The sequence below is a fragment of the Chiroxiphia lanceolata genome, chromosome 3, assembly GCF_009829145.1.
Source record: "Chiroxiphia lanceolata isolate bChiLan1 chromosome 3, bChiLan1.pri, whole genome shotgun sequence".
Lineage (NCBI taxonomy): Eukaryota > Metazoa > Chordata > Aves > Passeriformes > Pipridae > Chiroxiphia > Chiroxiphia lanceolata.
The window spans coordinates 33,820,707-33,839,444 of NC_045639.1; the positions used below are offsets into that span (position 1 = coordinate 33,820,707).

Below are 18,738 nucleotides of genomic sequence, written 5' to 3' on the forward strand. Positions count from 1 at the left end.
AGACTATTAATTCAGAGTACAAATTGACTTTTCCAGATTACCACTAATTTTTACTTAGCACTAGTACAGTGTAAGTTCCTATTTTGAATGATAATTGTTAACTTTTAGAGCCTACAGACAATTATCAAAGCAGTAACTTTAATATTCTGCAAATCAGAGTGTTAATAAAAGCCAATGTACAACATCTTTGGATCCCAAAATTTTGCTGGATATCCAAACTTTACAAATGAATGCCGTTTAAAACCAGAAGATCTAAAAAAGATTACTTAACATAGCCTGACCAATGAACTGTCTGGGTGCCCTAAAAATGTTAGGGTCCACTTTTCTCCTTGTAAAGGCAGTTCAAGCACAGCGAGATTAAGCCCACCTCCATCACATAAAGTTCAAGCACACCTCCATCCCAGTATTTTTACACCCCAAAAAAGAAAGTCTGATCATCATAACAAGTCTAAATAACTCCAAGTCAACCAAAGAGGGATTCCCAGGCAGAGGCATCACGAAAGAAATCAGTAAGGCTGCTGACAGAGGTTCCCATGGAAATCCAGAGGTACAGACACAGTGTGCCATGCCTTGTCAATTCCTGTGTGTGCTGTTTTTTACAGCCACAAAAAAAGGAATCACAGTATAAGCAAGTATCTGAAAGAACTTGGAGTAGGGATGCAGAAGAGTCATTCATATTACCTCTTTCAACCTGTTAGGCTGTAAACGTAAACTTATGTCACAGATCTTGGTTTAGGATTTCACACTGAATGGCTTAACCTTTCTTACAGAGGAAATCTGCAACAAAGGTACAACCGAACCTGGAGATACAGATTTTACCTTTCCTTTCTTAGTCACCTTCCTTGAAATAGGGGGAAAATGAGCATCTGTTTGGTTCTGAGTGTGGGAATGAATTTTACAGTTTGCAGGTATGTGTTTATTTATCTGATGACTTCAAAGCTTTCAATTTTTAAAAAAACTCAAAGTTTCTTCTCAACAGACCTTAGATTGCAATTGTAGGTGTTCTCATTAGCAAAAAAGTAGATTTTGCTGAGGAAATAATTAGCTTCATTTTGATAAATCCTTTTCTGCCAAATGACTAGACACGCATTTTAAACAATAAAATAATAATTTTTAAGTTCAAGCTACAGCTCCTATGTTAATCAGTCCTCAATGGGAAACTGAAGTTTTCTCTGCAGAAACTGAACCTTTTTATTGAAAAGGAGGGAACATGAACTGTAAATGTTCTTTCATTTGTGTTGCACAATAGCTCAACTTCCTCTTTGAAAAAAACCCCAAAACCCAAAACAGCAAGAAAAGAGGATTATTTCTTTCTCCCGTTTCCTTCATCATGACTTCTTTTACACCTTGCCGTAGGCTATCCTGTCATTTTCAGATTTTTGATTCCCTCATGAAACAGAGTATAATCTTTCTCACAGATGTTATTAAAAGCACCAGGGAACCAGGCTTGTGCCTATCTGTCCATGGGGTGCATTTATATTCTGTCTATGCACATATGTTTCAGAATTAGCAATAACTTTTCCAAGTTCTCCAACAAAAAGCTGCCTCCAAGTTCAGGGAAGACTATGCCATTAAGTAAAAATACTCATTCTACTACAGGCAATGAAGCAACCAAGAATTTAGGAAGGCAATTGACGAGTTACAACTGACTTAGAGCAAAAAGTTGTATGCTAAAATATATCGGTATGCCCAAATGCTGTATGGAGATTTGCTCTGCATGCCTTGTCAAGTAAGAGTCTATATTGCTTTAAGCCAAATGTTCAAGTGCCAAAAACCAGGTTGACTTCAGGTGAGCTGAAGACAAGCAGAGCCTACGCCTTAGCTTTCCAACATGAGCATGAGCTCTGACGTGAAGTAAAAAACCCCAGACTGGTAAGAACTATTGCAAATATATAGGAAAAAAAACACTGAAAATTCGTCAAACACTGATCAAATGCATAGATTTATAGGTGTAACAAAACAGAACACTGCCCTTTTCAAAGGTCAGTCACTATCTCTTTTCATTCTTTGGGAACTGTCTGGTTATTTATATACAGCACACTCACAGAAATAGTTGCACTTGTTTTGTCTAATTAAGTGTAATCCAGTCTTACCTGGCAAGTCCATATTGACGTGATAATGAATCCATCATCCCTGAAGACATTGAAGATTTCAATGATCCCTCGTGAATAACCAAACACGGAGATACTAGCATCTGATACTGCCAAGTTAAATGTGAGGTAGTCAGTAGGCTGCAGAAGATGTCTTTGTTTATACAGGACAAAAATCACAATGCTGTTTCCAAACCAAGACAGCCAACCTGGAAAAGAAAAATTAAATCCATAGAACTAGATGATCTTTAAGGTCCCTTCCAACTGAGGTCATTCTATGATTCTATAATATAAAAAGCAAATAAAGCAAGAAGCAGTTGAGTGTGTCAATGTATGACATCTCTTCTAAAATTACCCTTTTGCTCCATTAGAAGCATATTAAACCAGATTATCCACTAGAAAACCTAGGCATGGAGGCTTTTTGAGTAGCTGGGTACATTTCAGAAGCAGGAGCGAGCGAATAACTTCAGTAATAGAACAAACACAAAGAGCTGCTGCTGCAACTATCAAAGATCCACACTTTAAGGGCCTAGAGAAGTTTTTTTTCCATAAGTGGATGAAATTCATGGAGGTGAAATTCATGAAGATGAACTCACGGAGTGTAACATCTAGGGAAAATAGGAAGGAGGAAAGATTGTTAGAGCTAAGCACAGACTACAAACAATCTGTCAAAAGCTGCATCTGTTTAGGTACCTTGTAAACAAAAATGGATACAGAAGATTCATGCATGTAGCCAGAGAGCCACTTTACCAGTCCTCTCTCGAGAAGGGCAGCTAACACAATTAAGTGTCTTCTCTTAGAACAGTCTAGGATCTCCTTGCAGCAAAGTCTGTCCCAGATGGGAATATTTTTCAGTAATGCACCTGATAATCCATATGAAGCAAATGTTTTGAACAGAATTTTAAAGTCTCTTTTTATTTATTTTTTAAAGAAAATTGTATCCTCTCTTACTCTCCAGGAACAGAGATGCCTGACATGCGTATGTCTAAGTTTATAAAGAAAACACAAGGGAGATGACTATAAAGCTGTAGAAAGTCATACAATTACTCAGTTGGAGAGACCTAAGAGTTTCCAAATGTCCACAGCTATTGCCCCACTCATTTTCATCCCACTTTTTGAGATGACATAGGCACATGGAAATGAACGATTTTTAACAAAATGTTTATTTGTAAGTGTCAGGCTCAGTGTTGAAAATGTGGCTTAGCCTGTGAAGGGGGTGGTTCCAGGGTGGCTGATGGAAAGGCATTGAGCAGCAGGCTGGGCAGCACCAGGCTTCCGGCTGGCTCCTGTTTCTATCCTACAGACCAGCTCTGCCACTTTTGACATTGGTGGCCTCACTTCACCTTGGCAGGGTGGAGCAAAACACGACCTCTTTTAAGTGTCTGCAGCCTAGGACAGGATTAGGAATGTAACACCTGGTGGTTTATGCCAGGGTATGACACTACCAGGCAAGTAAGAAAAGAGTTGATCCACAGCCCTCTATCCAGGCACGAACAGTAGATACCTCAGAGCAAGGCTGTTGTATATTAACACAGTGAGAGATGGATATACACAATAAAGAGGAATATAACATGATGGCATTATACAGCATCTCTGGATATTCAAAGGAGTTCACAAGAGAAAAGATGGCTGGTGTGTTTAATGTTACAGCAAGAGGGCAGTTGCTTTCCTCCAGGAAGCATCACCTCATACGTCAAGAACCCAGCACTTCACCACCAGGCTGCCTTGGCTAGGAAGGGAGGGGAGAAAATTGCCTCTGAATCTCCAAGCCATGTGGGAGTATCAGGATCTGAAATGCTGAGGAGCAAGGCACTCGTTCTGCCAATAGATGGGTTGGGTACCTACCCCCTCCTGAGGTGCTCTGGATACTTTGGAGTGTGAGGGGAGGTGGTTGACGGGACAATCTCTGTACGGCACTATGAACTGCTTTTTCTGTGGAGCAATTTCCTTTTAATAGCTTCTCTTTGCAGCATTGCCAAGCTGCTGCTGCTCTGTCTTGCTTAGCAAATGCATATGGTTTACTGAAGAGCTTTTGAAATGGGAAGAGCTGAAATGTCAGCGTATGGTATTAACCAGAAATAGTCACTGGTGCAATGATACACTGAGATACACACGTATAATTTGTATATATCTCGTTATAAGATCAACAATGATAAATACATCTTATTCTGGCCACTAGGTGACAATGTTTCTTAATCGAGTCTTGTTTCGAACAACTGGATGCATTTTAAGTCAGGGATTTTCTGACTATTGTCTGAGTCTAGGTATTATAAGTAGGCAGAGCAGGGCACTGGGGGAGGAAGATTTTGGGAGCGCATAGGGATGGTCTGCAATGCAAACATGGAAGTTGTGTTGCTTGTGTGCGTCAGTTCTACCTTCCGTAAGGTAGGATAATTTTTGAGTCAGTAGGCATGAAAGTTTTTTTCCCTGTCATTATGAAGATGTAGTGCTAAGACAGCAGACAAAATAAAATTACACTCTTTGTAAACAGCAAAATTTTTTCAACACAATGTAATGTATAGGAGGGCTACCCTTAAAGTGTCAGACACCTGCCCTTCCCAGGAATAGAGCAAATTCCCCTGAGCCTGGAGGGTAAGGGAGTTTTCAGTTAAAGCGTCTTAAGAAGAAATTGAGCAAAATGTCACATAAAACAACATTATGCATTTTAGATGGAGACAACAGAGACACAGTGTTTTTGATAATTTTTTGGAACTACATTCACAAACCAAGGGTGGAGTTGAGGGAATCATTGAGGGAGATAAGGTTACAGAGCAAGTATGACTTTTGCAGGTAGGCATGGTCCTTTTAAACAAAGTACGTGGAGAACCTGCACTGGCATATCCAGTGCCTAAAATGATCTGTCTGGGTAGTAGACCATATTAACATCAGGATTAAAAAAAAAAAAAAAAGACATCGAAGGAACTCAATTCTCAGCAAATCACAGACTAACAAATAGAGGTCACATGGAAGTGCTACCAACTACAGTAGTGACTGTGGGACACTGGATCTCTGTGCCATCAGATAAATGTGCTGGTCTGAGGTTGCTACCTATATTGATCACTGATTCAAAAAAAACCCAAACCACCCCAAAACAGAAAAACAACTGCCCCAACTGAAAAAACACCTAAAACCAAACAACCTCTCTCCCCTAAACCCATAACATTGTACTTAGACTTACTCTTATTAGATATTATTGCATGGCCTTCTGACAAGAATAAAATAGAAAAAATGGGTGTAACAATTCACTCATATGCAGTTTAAAATGTACATAGAGCCTTAAGTGGAAGAATCCAAGAAATGAGAGCAAAAGGCGAGTCTCACTGTCACAAGACAAACTAGAGTCTTCCTTCAGCAAATAACCTTTCTCTAGGATATAAATGGGATTGAGCATTTCAATACAGAGCAGGCATGAATGAAGTCAGTCACTGGTTCAACTACATATACACAAGCATAAATGCCTCTCCGAAGAGATTTGCTGTAAAAGATTTTCAGCCTAGGAAACTTTATTTAAAACAGTGATAAAATCCAGAGAATTTGCAAAGCTGTCATTAACTATTGCAACTGTGAAGTGCCCCTGCTCTGTTTTCAGTCTTTGCTGCCAGTTGTACACACACAATATCCTGTCCAGGGCATATTGCCAGTTCTGACAGGAAGAAGAAGTCATCATGTTTCAGAGTTGACAAAGCGTGGAGAGATTATTTGTTCAATAAATGCAATCATTTTGTGGATGAATGTTCTGTGAATAGTTTGTTTCCTTTCTCACCTTCTTAGATTTATCTGTCAAAGTCCCAAAATAACACTCATTCTGTCACTTGTCAAGTAACAGTTTACTATTACCATTTGAAAACGTGTGCCTTTTAAAGACATGTTTGGGTCTTGTGGTCTGTTCCTGTTTTCTGATGGGATTGGTAATGCTCTCAGCATGTCTTTCTGATATAAGCACTCACAAAAAATCAGAGTTTTTTCTCTAAGAAATGCTCTCTCCTACTGGCTTAAAATTTCCTTTTATGCCAAGTATTTATTCTAACTGTCCCGGTTAACTGTGACACTAGGGAAAACAAGCATAGAACAAATTGTGTATAAATTTGGGGAAAAAAACAACTTATGAATTCCAACTAATAATTTTGAAGAAAAATATTCTTTATATTTTTCCCCCATATCTAGCAGCCAGCAGCAGTGGACAGCACTTTTAAATTGCACCTCCTAATTTAAACTACGCAAGGATTTTCCACAGTACTATACCTCATAGGGCATAGGCAAAATCGGATCAGATGTAATCCTAGCAGAAGGACAAGCTTTCACCTGTCTGTCTCTGACAGTTCTGAGCTCATTGAAGGGAAGGAGGGAAAGAGAGTGCTGCCTTCAGAAAGAGGATGCTGACACAGATGACCTAACGAAGGGTAACTCAGTGGCTGCTATCACTTGTAGATAGTCCCTCTGAGAATAGATCACTTCTATCTAATTGGCATTGCATTTTCCCCACACTTTGCTGTTCTCCTGGCCGAAGCAATAGCAAGGGGAGTGATGAAACAGTGACTTGGATGCCATGAAGTAGCGCAGTGATCTCAAAATCCATCAGCATTTGCAAAACACACTTTGATGATGATTTGCTTGTGATGTTAGTGTGCTAAAACAGTGAGCTCAGGTTTCCATGCAGTGTGCTGAGGACCCCTTGTCTGGATCCTGAACTGTCTGGCTGGTGTGTCATGTACAACACATATAGTAATGTACTGTCTATCACATATGACATCTGTGCTACCTGTGATCTGTGAGAATTTCCAGAAGGGGATGCACACAGAGGCCTTATCTCAGCAAAAGGTGTTAGATCATGGTTCTTGGGTACTCACATCCTCAGTGAAGACTATGGGAAGACTTGGCCTAAGATAACAATTTTTGGAGTTTATCCTGTGCAGGTGAAGAGATTCAGAGGAACTCCATCTTCAAGAGAAGTGCAAACACCAACCACATACATCCCTTTGTTGCTAGAAATGCATGTCAGAATTTGCAAGAAGCTGCATTGATATATTAAGACTCAAGAAAAGAAAACAGTAGTTATGGGAGTTTAATCATTGAAGCTGTTTTTCAAGGCATCAAAAGCCCAAGAGTATCAAATATGAACATCTTTGGAGCTTTATGTAAGGAAGCATCCATAGACTCCTGCTAATACAGATTGTCTTGCCAGACTGCTAGAAGGAATGGAGGTACAGGAAGGTAATGCATGAACTGGCCTTTTTCCTGTGCTCCCAAAAGGGCAAGAGGGTGTCTGCATGACAGACTGCTTTGTTCTACCACATCCCTGGATAGACTGAGTTATTGGTGTACATAAAACTAATAGCTGTAAATTGTTGTGGCTGGTGTTTGCAGAAGTGTGACACTAGATCTTTGAGGAGAAAAAGATTTGAGGACTTTTCTGATTTATGTGTTACCAACAGATTTTTTCCAAAAGTTCTCATTGCAAAAAGGTATACCTACATCCATCAGTTTTAACCAGATCCACACTACACTTAAACTGGAGTAGTGCTACCGCTGCTTGTATATATATACTTTGCTAGAAATGCAACTTGAGTCTTGAATCCAGAGACAAGTTTCAGGAACAGCAGCTATGACATGCCAAGTACTTTTAAGCTGGCCAGAAGGATCTGGAGCAGTCAAAATCCAATAAACATACAACCTAAAGGCTTAGGCACCTAGATATTTGCTAGAAGATGTAGGGTCACCATCATGAAGCAGCAGAGGAAAATATCTCTGTTGGTCGATGGATGGAAGAAGTTTGAACTACCAGTGTGATGCAGAGGCAACGGTAGGAGGAATCACTAGAGCTGGGAAAGTGTAAATATTATTTTGAATAGTGATGGCAAGACCTTGCCTGGATGCCATATTCAGTCCTGCCTATCAGGCTGCTAGGATGATATGCTGGGATGACAGGAAAAAGGATATTATGACAGGAGATAAATGAATTATAATTAAACCTCCCTGTCCCCCCTTAAAATCAACCAACCAAAAAAACCCAAACCCTCAATTGCTTAAAATAAGAATACAAAAGTTAACCTCAAGGCATGATTATACCTTCAGGAACACACACCGGCCATAGGATATTAGTTGCAGGCAGAAAAATTATTTCAATTAAAATGAGTGACAAAAAAGGGTATAAAGTTTGTGTGATCACTTTAGCTAAGAACTCAGGGAAAGGCTCCTATCCCACATAGAAATAAAATGAAGAACAGGCTTTCAATTGGAAGACTGAGTAACATCATCAAAAAAACTCTAGCCAGTTACATGAAGGGAGCATGATAGCTTTGTGAATGAGATTATATATTGTCACAGCAGGGGACTGGCCTTGCTGACCTGGGATATTCTTTCTAGTCTTAAGTGCAACTGATTATTTCATTAGCTGATGGTGCAGATGTTTCACAGCTTTTCATGAAGGAATACACAGATGTGGACAGATTGGGGATAAATTGGAATACATCTAATTTACCTTACGACCACTCTTCAAATTAAGTCTCCTAAGATAGAAGCCATACATGTTTCTGCTAGAATCTCTGTTTTTGTTCTAAGCACAACTTGTTCCTCCCTAGTTCCTACAGATAAAAAAGAAAGTCTCATGTAAACATATTAAAATACTTATCATTTTACATTTTAACTTCCATAGACCTTTGTCAAGCATAAGCTGCAGTCTAATAAGCTAATTGAAATGTGTAATAAGCTTAGAATAAGAAAACGATCTGTTTAGACCAACTATTTAAAAGCAGAGACATTTTTATATATGCTGTTTAGAAGAACAGATTTAATAAAAGTTAAGTTTTATTGTATTTTCCTGTGAGGTTTTATGGTTGAAATTTTTTATTACCTAGCAGACCTGCACTCTGAAATTTCATAAAGTTTCCTTGTATTCAGCAATAAGTCTGCCCAAAATAGATAATATTTAAACAAGCAAACCAAAATTGCCCTGGGATCAGAGTCAGTTCATCTTGACTGCCATTTTCAAATCCTTATTGTACACTCTTAGTGCTGTCTTCCAGCAGAACTAAAATAAACATTTAGTATTGTGACTGCTAACACAGGATGATGTTCTAGTACTTAGATCTTTCACACATCCTGTTTGAAGAAGTCAATTTCTACGTGCATCAAACATTTAAGACAAGAACAGCACAGTTCAAAAAAGTTAAAACTACAGAACCATATTTTGTGTCTCTGCAGGAGGTAATTGTAGGATGACAACTGATTGTCAACAGCCGTAACTCTGAAAATCAGAGAACATTAATTCAGTGCTACTGAGACACAAGAAGATGCAGAATTATCATGTACTTCAGATAGGGTACATTTTTAATCTTCCCTCATATTAATTTCAGTGAACATTAGTTGAAATTTTACATGCTTGACTATTTATTTTTACTCAAGATTTCTGCGTTGATTATGAATCTTTTTAACAAAACCAAACTGTACTTCTCTGATCTTGTAATAGTTGAAGAAAAAAAGTTGCATTTTCTAACATCCTGTTCCATTAGGGATGAAACCTAAATGAATCACTTTGAACTTGATAACAAACTCTGCCTTAAGAGCTTCCTTTCACATCCAAGCCAAATACATACCTAAAGCCAACAGGTAGAAACCTATGATAGTCTCTCCTTGCTCTGTTACAGCTGCCTCTCTGGTCAGAAAACTGATGTTGTTGTTCCTCCAGGGTGCCTGTGCAGAAAACTGGACAGACATTTTCAGTGGAGCTTATGATTCAGAAATTACCCCTTCCTCAGTATGTCCTGGCGAATAAAATGGTTCCAGCCTTTTCCTCAGTTTCTGCTCCCTGTGTTCAAGGGAGCTCTTCAGTAAGACTAATGATCTAAAGAAGAAAATCTCAAGGGACAGGAGCTTTGCAGCCTTCTGACCTATTCTTCACTAATCCTATCTATTAATACATCCTGAGAACCTGTGGCCAGCACAAGACAGCAGATTTCCTTGTATCCTTATTACTGCTATGTGCAGAAATCTTTAATGAAAAGCGTTTATCTGACAAAGAGTTAACTTCCTTTAAAATAAGGTGATATCACATAACCTGCAGGTTCACAGGCCCACCCACACCATACTGATACATGGCTAAAATAGCTGTACTTTCATCTTTTTGTCTTCACTGAAGACAAGAGGAGTTTTATTTCAAATGAAATTCAGGAAAATTCTCACACAGATTAAAAAAAAAACAACACAGTAAAAAACAATGGGGAGGTGTCACTACCTGAGGATATGACTTTAACATAGCAGAAAAAGTCAGCCGTGAAGTTACTTTACCAGCACGATAGTTGTTCATTTAAAAAGAAGAGAAGATAATTTCCTGTCCAGGTTGAAAAAAAATTGAAATCATACTTTTAGACTCCTAAGTATCCTCCATTCTACGAGTAAGCTCCAAGTACAGTGTGAGGTTTTCCCACACTATTGAAAAATGACATCTTGTATTATTGAGGTGATTTGCTACACATGATTTGAGTCAGCCTAGAGTATTTTCAGGCTTTTCTGAGGTATCAATTGTATTTCAGATATGGCATCTCTTACCAATCTGGTTGCAGTCATAATTAAAAAATTTGAGTCTGAATTAATTAGTCTGGAGCAGCAAAGTTTTCTTGGTGAGCAACACTCTTACTGCACTGAAATTCCTGTGCCTGTCTTGGACTAGCTTGTCCCTTCTTATCCTGGGCAGCATATTTGCCCCAATGGTGGCACCCAGTTGGAGGAAGCAAAGCACCTCATTTGTGAACTTCCACTGTCCACAGGCTGGTTTTGTCCCTCCTGAGGCATCTTGATTGCTCCTGTCAAGCTTTCACTGTGTTTTTTACGGAAGCATCATTGCACAAGAGGGGAATAGTGGCAGTATGATGAGAATAAAAGGGGAGAGCAATCCTTTACAGTGAGAAGGGAGACATAGCCATGTTGTGATGAAAGACAGAAGCCTCTCACCTTCCTGCTAATGGTGAGGACAGTGACCCACACACTTGCTTCACTGAAGTCTCTTGCAAGGGTGGTAGGCTTGACTTGTCCGCAGCCATTTTGCTCTTGTACCAGTCACTGGAGTGCTGCTCTCTCTTACTCCAGCAGGATGGGTCTGACAGCCCCCACAGATCCCACAGATCATATTTCAGCAGCAATGTGGCCCAGTTTTTCCAACCACTACCACTTGCCTCCTGCTGACTCTTTGAAAGACCTCTCCCTCTGTCTCTAGACAGCTGGAATTGAACCCTGACAAGCTACTAAAGCTCACTGTTTAGCAGGCTGACCTTACTGACAGAGTGACCAGGGACTTACCAGCTCAGTGATTAAAAATGGCCCTAGCAGTGGTCTTGGTCCTTCATTACTGTGGTCCTGTAACAATCCCAGGTTGCCTCCAATATTCCCACCCTCGCCCCAGTTTCAGGTATCTCTTGACCTTGCAGACAGCCCTCACAGGACTGCCTGGCATGCCCAGCACATGTGGTCTTTTCACTACTGTATTGCTGCTCTCTGAGGTTGCCATGTATCTGTGGTCCCCAGCAAAGCCCTGGATGTGCATCAGCTTTCACAGGGAATATGTGCACAATCACACATTTTCAGCATTGAGCTACAGCAGCAATTTCTAGCTAGTTATCGACCTGTAAGTGGATCGCTGTTCACATGGAGGGTTGGGATAAAGCTGTGCCTGAAGGCAGTGCCCAGGGACATTCACAAGTGCTCAAGAAGGCTCATAACAAAGCCCAGCAATATCACCTACTCTTTGGGACAAGGGGCTTGGGTCAAAGAAGAAGTCATCAGCAGAGAACCCATCACAAAGTCCCTGTCCATGGATGCTCATGTCTTCACTGGAGTGTACTTTATCAACTACCAAGAGAAAGATGTGCAAAAGGATGACACTTTACATTGGGTAAAAACTGTACACCTGGTCCATGCTCCTTCTACTCTCTCACTGAAAATAAAACAGCCACCCAACAGCCCACTTGTGGGACAAGTCCAAGCTTTGTGAGAGGAAAGATAACAACTCCCTGAGGAGTTTCCTCCTGCAAATAGGCACTTCTCACCCCATACAGATCTCTCCTGCTGTGCATCCAGGATCTGGTATCCTGGAACTGGGTGTTTTTTCGCAGTTCACAGGAATCCATACTCATGGCAAGCACAGGGTGAGTTGATCTCCTACACCACAGGGAGTGCTGAGGTGGCAGAGCCACATCCCTTTACGCACAAGCAGTTTTTCCATGGCATTTGACACAGGCCTGGGTTTCCAAGTCTGAGTTTGGCATCTGTTGTCACAATAGTGCCAGTGCCCACTACTTTGATTAAACAGGGAGAGGGACAACTAGCAGAGAGTATTTTTCATGCAAACTGTTCAAGGAAACTGCATGATTTACATAGATGTTACCTCTTTAGGCATAAGCACTTTAATTGGTAGTAAGTAACAATTATAATTATTTCCCTTTTGCTACAATAAAAGGCAAATGGTATTATTCGCCTTGATATCCTGAACTTGAATTTTAATTTTTCCCAGATGTGAGTTTCTTTCGGCTTCATAGAAATACCACAGTTCTGTGGACACTTCAACTTTCCATCTCAATGAGAAAGCCTTCTGGCAAGCCTTGTCCCTTGCAATAATAATTAGAAGGGGAAAAAAAAGGAAAAAATATTTTTTGGTATTCAAGGAAAAAAAATAAATATGGGTAAAACGTTTTTCATGGTCAAGCATCCTTTTGGATGATGTTTTCACCCTTGGTCTTCACCCATTACACTGAGTGATTAATATCTTGGCCTACTTGCAGTTTCCTCCTTCCAGCCTCTGCAAACTCCTGAGGTTTGTTTCGTGTGTCTGCAGGTCACTGTGCTTCCAAATGAGGGAAACGCTCCCTCTGCAGATTACAGGTGCTTAGTTTCATGTCTCTCAGTGCTTTGGTGGTGACCAATTTACTGGGCTCACAGGGAGTATCCCCAAGTGCCTTCACTATCTTCACAAAGCACTTTGAAAGGAATAGAGCAGCATTCGCTATGGCCATTTCTGCAAGAGGAGAAGAATACTGAAGTGCTGTGGTGGAAATTACTGTGTTTGTCATAGCTATGCCTCTGGGAAGGCATGTGAAAAAACTGATTTGGACATGAAAAGACCATAAAGCACCCCTTCCTAAATATGTAGGAACTACAGGCTGGGTCTGCAGAAGAGACACAAGCAATGCAAATGTGCCTTGGGAGACTGGTGCCCCAGCTCCTATTACACTCCCTCTGCTCGCCCAAAACTCATGCATCTGTTTTCCCCCGCTGTGGCTTGTCTACCAGGTATAGCAGAGCCACATGACCCACCCCCTGCCGGAAGACCGGCTGTGGCGGTTCCGGAGACCTGGAAGTAAAGGTGCTCTCTCAGCAGGCAACAGGTGGCCTTACCCAACCCCTGCCGAGCCGGGAAGCAGGCACAGCCCTGCCTACGCAGGTCTGGGAGCAGAGCAGCGAGCCCTGTCTATGAGCAGCAACATCTGTCTGAGACGGACGTTTTAGTCCTCCTGCAAAGTGCTCTCCACAGACCTTCTGGAAAGGACTCCACAAGCAGCACAATCAGATTGGGTCCAACCCTGCACACCCCTCTGCCAGCTGACATCTAATGACCTCACTAAAACTACTGCTAGCTCGGTATTAATCGGATGGCTGCACCTGAGGGTTTAGGGCAGCTACAGCTCAAATGTTAATGAGTGAAGAAACCCTCTGAAACCACTGATACCTCAGGACACCTGAGTAAAGCAAGCGATGAAATGACCAGGTTATGAGACAACAGATCAATACAGCCCATTTTAGGAACACCCCAAACCAAACAATGGTCTCTGAGGTGGCAGGCAAAGCCAATTAATTGTGGATATAAGCCAGCAGGTACCTCCTATTTGGGCCGCTAAAAATGTGCAACAGCCTTTTAATCCCTGTTTGCCTCTCTAAACACCTTCAAAGTGTTACCAGCACAGAAAAGCAAGTATCACAGTAGCGCTAACTGGTTTGACATACTCAGGCTAGCTACATTAGAATTAGCATACTGTTTCCAATATACAGTAACAGCAAAATCCTAAAAATTAAAATTTGTGTGTGACAGAAAACATATGATGAATGTTTCTAGCAAGCACCTGTTTTCCCTGAGGAGCACTGAGAATGGGGCAGTTGCCAAAGGAATGGTTTTGTCAGAAAGCTGATGTAAGTTCTCACAGCACTATTTTTGCATGATACCTGCTATACATGGATTAAAGAAAAAGACATTAGAGGGAGGAGGCAAAAGGAAAAATGTGCACAAGGGATGTGTTAAAATAAACCATAAGCAGATAGAAAGTGGCTATGTGAAACAAAAATACAGTTTTTTACGTGTAAGGCATAAAATTTTCTGAAATTTTACAGAAATATAATTTGGGTATTTCAAACCAAATTCAATGGTTTATTATAAATAATTATAAATAATTTTAATTTTTATTTCACATTTTTCATTAGAATATTCTATAAAATACTATAAAATAAAAAAACTGTCAATATTCAACAAGACATCACTTAGTCTTTCAAGGAATAATCATGCAATGATAGTTATGCCTATAGATTTCACTGAGGTAGCCAGAAAATGCATTTCATATCAGTAACAGATGATTTTTTCCAAAATCAGGTCATGTATTTGCTCCCTGATTCCAGTAAAATACAATTGTTGAAATGATTTACACAAAGTCTTTTCTAACACCCACTGAATGAAAAGAAAAAAATATTTTAAACAAATCTGGTCAGTAATGCTTAAAACAAGTTACTTGCCAAATTCAGTTAAGAAAATGGTTGCATCGTATAATGAATGTATTGTTAAATCCGTACTTCTGCCATGATTTCATAGAATCATAGAATCAACCAGGTAGAAAAAGATGTCCAAGATCATCAAGTCCAACCCTTGATCCAACACCGCCGTGGTTACTAGACCATGGCACTAAGTGCCACATCCAGTCTCATCTTAAAAACCTCCGGGGACGGAGGATCCACCACCTGCCTGGGCAGCCCATTCCAATGCCTGATTACTCTCTCTGTAAAAAATTTCTTCCTAATATCCAACCTAAATGGACTTTTCAATGGACTTTAGCCTCCTCTGCTTCATATTTTCTTCTTATTCTCGTCAATCCTGAACGCTAAAGTTTCTCTGAGAAGCTGTGCTCTGTAGCTTGTGACAGATCTAGAAAACTACCCATTAGGAAAAGAATGCTTGGTCAGCAGTTATTACTGCAATATACAGTAATATATCAAAACCAACAATTTCTCAAGGAACACTGTTTAGATTGATGCTAATATGAGGACAGGCTGCCTTGCAGCTTCAAATATTTACTACTTTCATGCTGAGAGATTCAAGAGAATCGAAACTACTTTGTGTAGATTAGGTTACTGAGGGTTTGTATTATTTAAACTCCCTGCTCTGAGCTGAACTTACACTGAGTAGGTTAGGTGATGGTAAAAGAAACTAAAATATTCTGAACAGCTGAATCAGTTTGTGAGAGATCCCAGCGAAGTGTGGGAAATCCTACTTCTGAGATAGAGAGTTTCCTAAGGAAGAGAGAGAACCGCTCTTGGCAACCACAGATAAAGAGTGGCTGAAAGGCAGGAGCCTCTCTGTGGCACAGAAGAGTACAAGCTCCCCGTCTTCATGAGTTGCACTGATTTATTTTTTTTATTGAAAGAAAGCTACCATAGCTCCTGCTCTAGCAAAACTTGGCTTTTTGGCTTTAAAAGCATTCCAGTCATCCTTGGGGTGCTCATTACAGATTAAGACAAACCTACTTCACACCTACTGACTGGGCATTCTGTCACCGGGGTCCTTTAACTATCTGTGTTGCAGCAGCGCTTCAGTGCTCCAGTTTAGAGGGGAGCCCAGCTAGAGCATCAATTTTGCCCAAATATGGGCTTGCATCATATCATACGCCTGCAATCTCATACAGAATTTCTGGATATTTTACATGTTTTGAACCATGAAAACTGATCCTTAGTTGCTTAGGTGTTGGTTCAAAAAGGCAGAATGTACTGGGGTTTTTTTCTGCTTACCAAACTTGGAAGCACACTAACAGAGGCAGATGCATTGAATGACCTGTCACTTTGGCTCATATGAAGAAATCACTCTCTGCAGAAAAAGGAAGAGCAAAACCCCCACCGCCTCATGTATCAGCAGGACTTTAACGTCAGGAGAAACTTAACGTTGCATTCTAGGGACTATTGCAAATTCAGCAAATTAGCAATTAGACAGAGAAAAAAAAAGGAAAAATAAATACATTTTGAAATGCTTTATGACAAAAGAAAATAAATAAAGAATACTGACATGGAAAAAAGTCTCAATAATTATTCAATAAAACATATACTTCCTAGCATCTACTGTTCTGCTGTTTCCCTTGAAAGTCTTCAGGCTGTTGGCTTCAGTCAGGGGTAGGGAATAGTTACAGGGAACCCACCATTTTTCCTATTTTTTTTTCCTGGGAGGAGTACGACGGTGGTGCCCAAGGAGCATGATGTTGAAGCTGCTGATTTCTTCCTTTTCTTTCTAAATTCCACTTGGGTCTCCCTTTAGTACATTTTTTTCATGCTTTACACCTTCTTCTTTTTATTTGGTCTGCAACTCCACATTATGTCTGAATGACATATCTTACATACCTTGTATACTTCTGTTTTCTCTGCTGCCTATAAATCAGTTGTGTTAGCTTCCAAGGTTTGTATTTAATTGTTTGCTGCTGAGCTGTTCATAGACCTGAATTGACATTCTCATGACCTCTATTTTTATCCCCTCCATGTCTGTACTCCTCTCCCCCACATCCTGGGTTGCCACAGGCAAGTCCTTGACTGTCAGGCCAGGCCTATATTCTTTTACACTGCAACATTAAGATGATGTAATAAATATTTCACTTGACACAGAATAAATACTTGCTACACTTGTTTGTACAAAAATCGTAGTTATATCCCATGATTATTAAAAAATAAGTAAAACAAATCAGGAAATAGTCACCTGATAATTAAAATAAATTTCTATCGCAACTAAGCCAGGTAAAACAAAGTTCCAGGCAGACCAAGGCAATCTGAGGCCAAGCAAGCCTGGCATACCTTGATACTGCAATGCCAGTACATAGCCTGTGGCATATAACTAGCAATAGCAATAACTGTATTTCTGGGGCTACAGGTTACACAGATCAGGCAGATAGAGCCTGGATAGAGCTGCGTTGGCTGCAGTAAAGTTTTGTTCACTCATATAAAAAATTATAGAACAAAGTAAACCTTCTGCTTAATTCCATCTGTTCTTGTCCTAGGTCAAATTATGCACAGATTCATTCTGACCACTTTGAAAAAAGTGTGGGTTTCCTTTTTGACGATGCTTTTGCTTTACATGATCAGCTCCAACATCCAGATTAGCAAGACAACATAGATTTTTATCTTAATGTGTTCATTTCAGACTGTGTGCAGGTAGCATAAAATAGAGCAAAACCTAAGGCACTATGCTTTCATTCCATTGCCTTTCCCAACATGTCTGAGAACAGAGCCTATGACGATTCTCTCTTCATTCCCTTTATTTAATTGGTGTTTGCCTTGCACAAAACATCCAGAAATTACAGTATAGTAAGATTCACACCCTGCAACTTCTCATTCAAACCTCAGGTATGTTGACTTGCTAAAACTTCCACTCAAAGTGATGAGCTTTCCAAGGATTTAGCCACAATTAGAATTTAATCCTGGATTAAGAGAATACATCACACGAGGAGGAAATTACTGCAAATATAAATAATCTCAACCTGGCATTATGTTTCCGTCAGCTGAATCCACCTAAATATTTCCAGGTGCCAGTTGCTATTATAAACTACATACCATAGACTCTTATGAAGTCTTTAATACCAGCATTCCAGCAGGTGTAGGAGTAGATAATAGAAGTGTATCATAACAATGACCAGTCTAGGAAACTGCTGTAGCAGAGGAGTCCTAGACATGCTGGTTTCTGCTGCTCTTACCCTTTATGGACTTCCTCTAGATCCACTGTTTTTACTTACTGCTTTTCTGTTAAAAACCAGAAAGAATGCATCCTCTCAGTTTGCTGAAAAGGAAAAATACTTTTTTTTCCTGATACCTAGTTTATGCTTCTGAGCATCCCGTGGACTAACAGTGGTAATGACAATTCCAGAGTAGGAAAGCATCTGACATGTTACGAGATCACTTGAAAACAGTATAAGTGTTTAGAGAATTACTCACTAGCTATATAACAACTCATAATCAACCCAAGGCTATGAAATTTTTATGGAGAACAAGACACTTTTCCTTACTGCCTACGCATTTGATAATATCAAATATTATCCTTTTATTTCTTTTAATATACTAGGTTTTGATCCATAAATTAAGATATCAGCACTCACAAGTCTGCATGTCTAAGTTCCCAAGAAAGAGGAAAATAGAAATATCCTTCCCATTACATAATTTAATTTACTTCGGGATAGTAGTTTTCCATAGAATAAAAATATAGTAAAAACCACAAACATTGTACTCATACTTACAAAATGGTAAAGGTCCCTTGTTCCCTCGTTGAACAGGATGTATGATTCTAATATTAATGTCCACATTCTGGAAAGTTAACGTGATCATTATTTTTTGACAAATCACATGTTTCTCTTCCAAACTTGGGGAAGAAGTCAGG

General features: G+C 39.9%; 1 protein-coding gene across 1 annotated transcript in view; it reads right to left on the reverse strand.

Annotated features, from left to right (window-relative positions):
* LOC116784775 (opsin-5-like) overlaps positions 1-9,803 on the reverse strand; it is a 28,799-nt gene extending 18,996 nt beyond the window's left edge. Inside the window, exons 1-2 of the mRNA XM_032683712.1 lie at positions 9,683-9,803; positions 2,094-2,299 (exon numbers count right to left, since the gene is read on the reverse strand). Of these exons, the coding sequence (XP_032539603.1) occupies positions 2,094-2,299; positions 9,683-9,803 (327 nt within the window). The remainder of the gene's footprint in view (positions 1-2,093; positions 2,300-9,682) is intronic.
* Between the last annotated feature and the right edge of the window lie 8,935 nt (positions 9,804-18,738).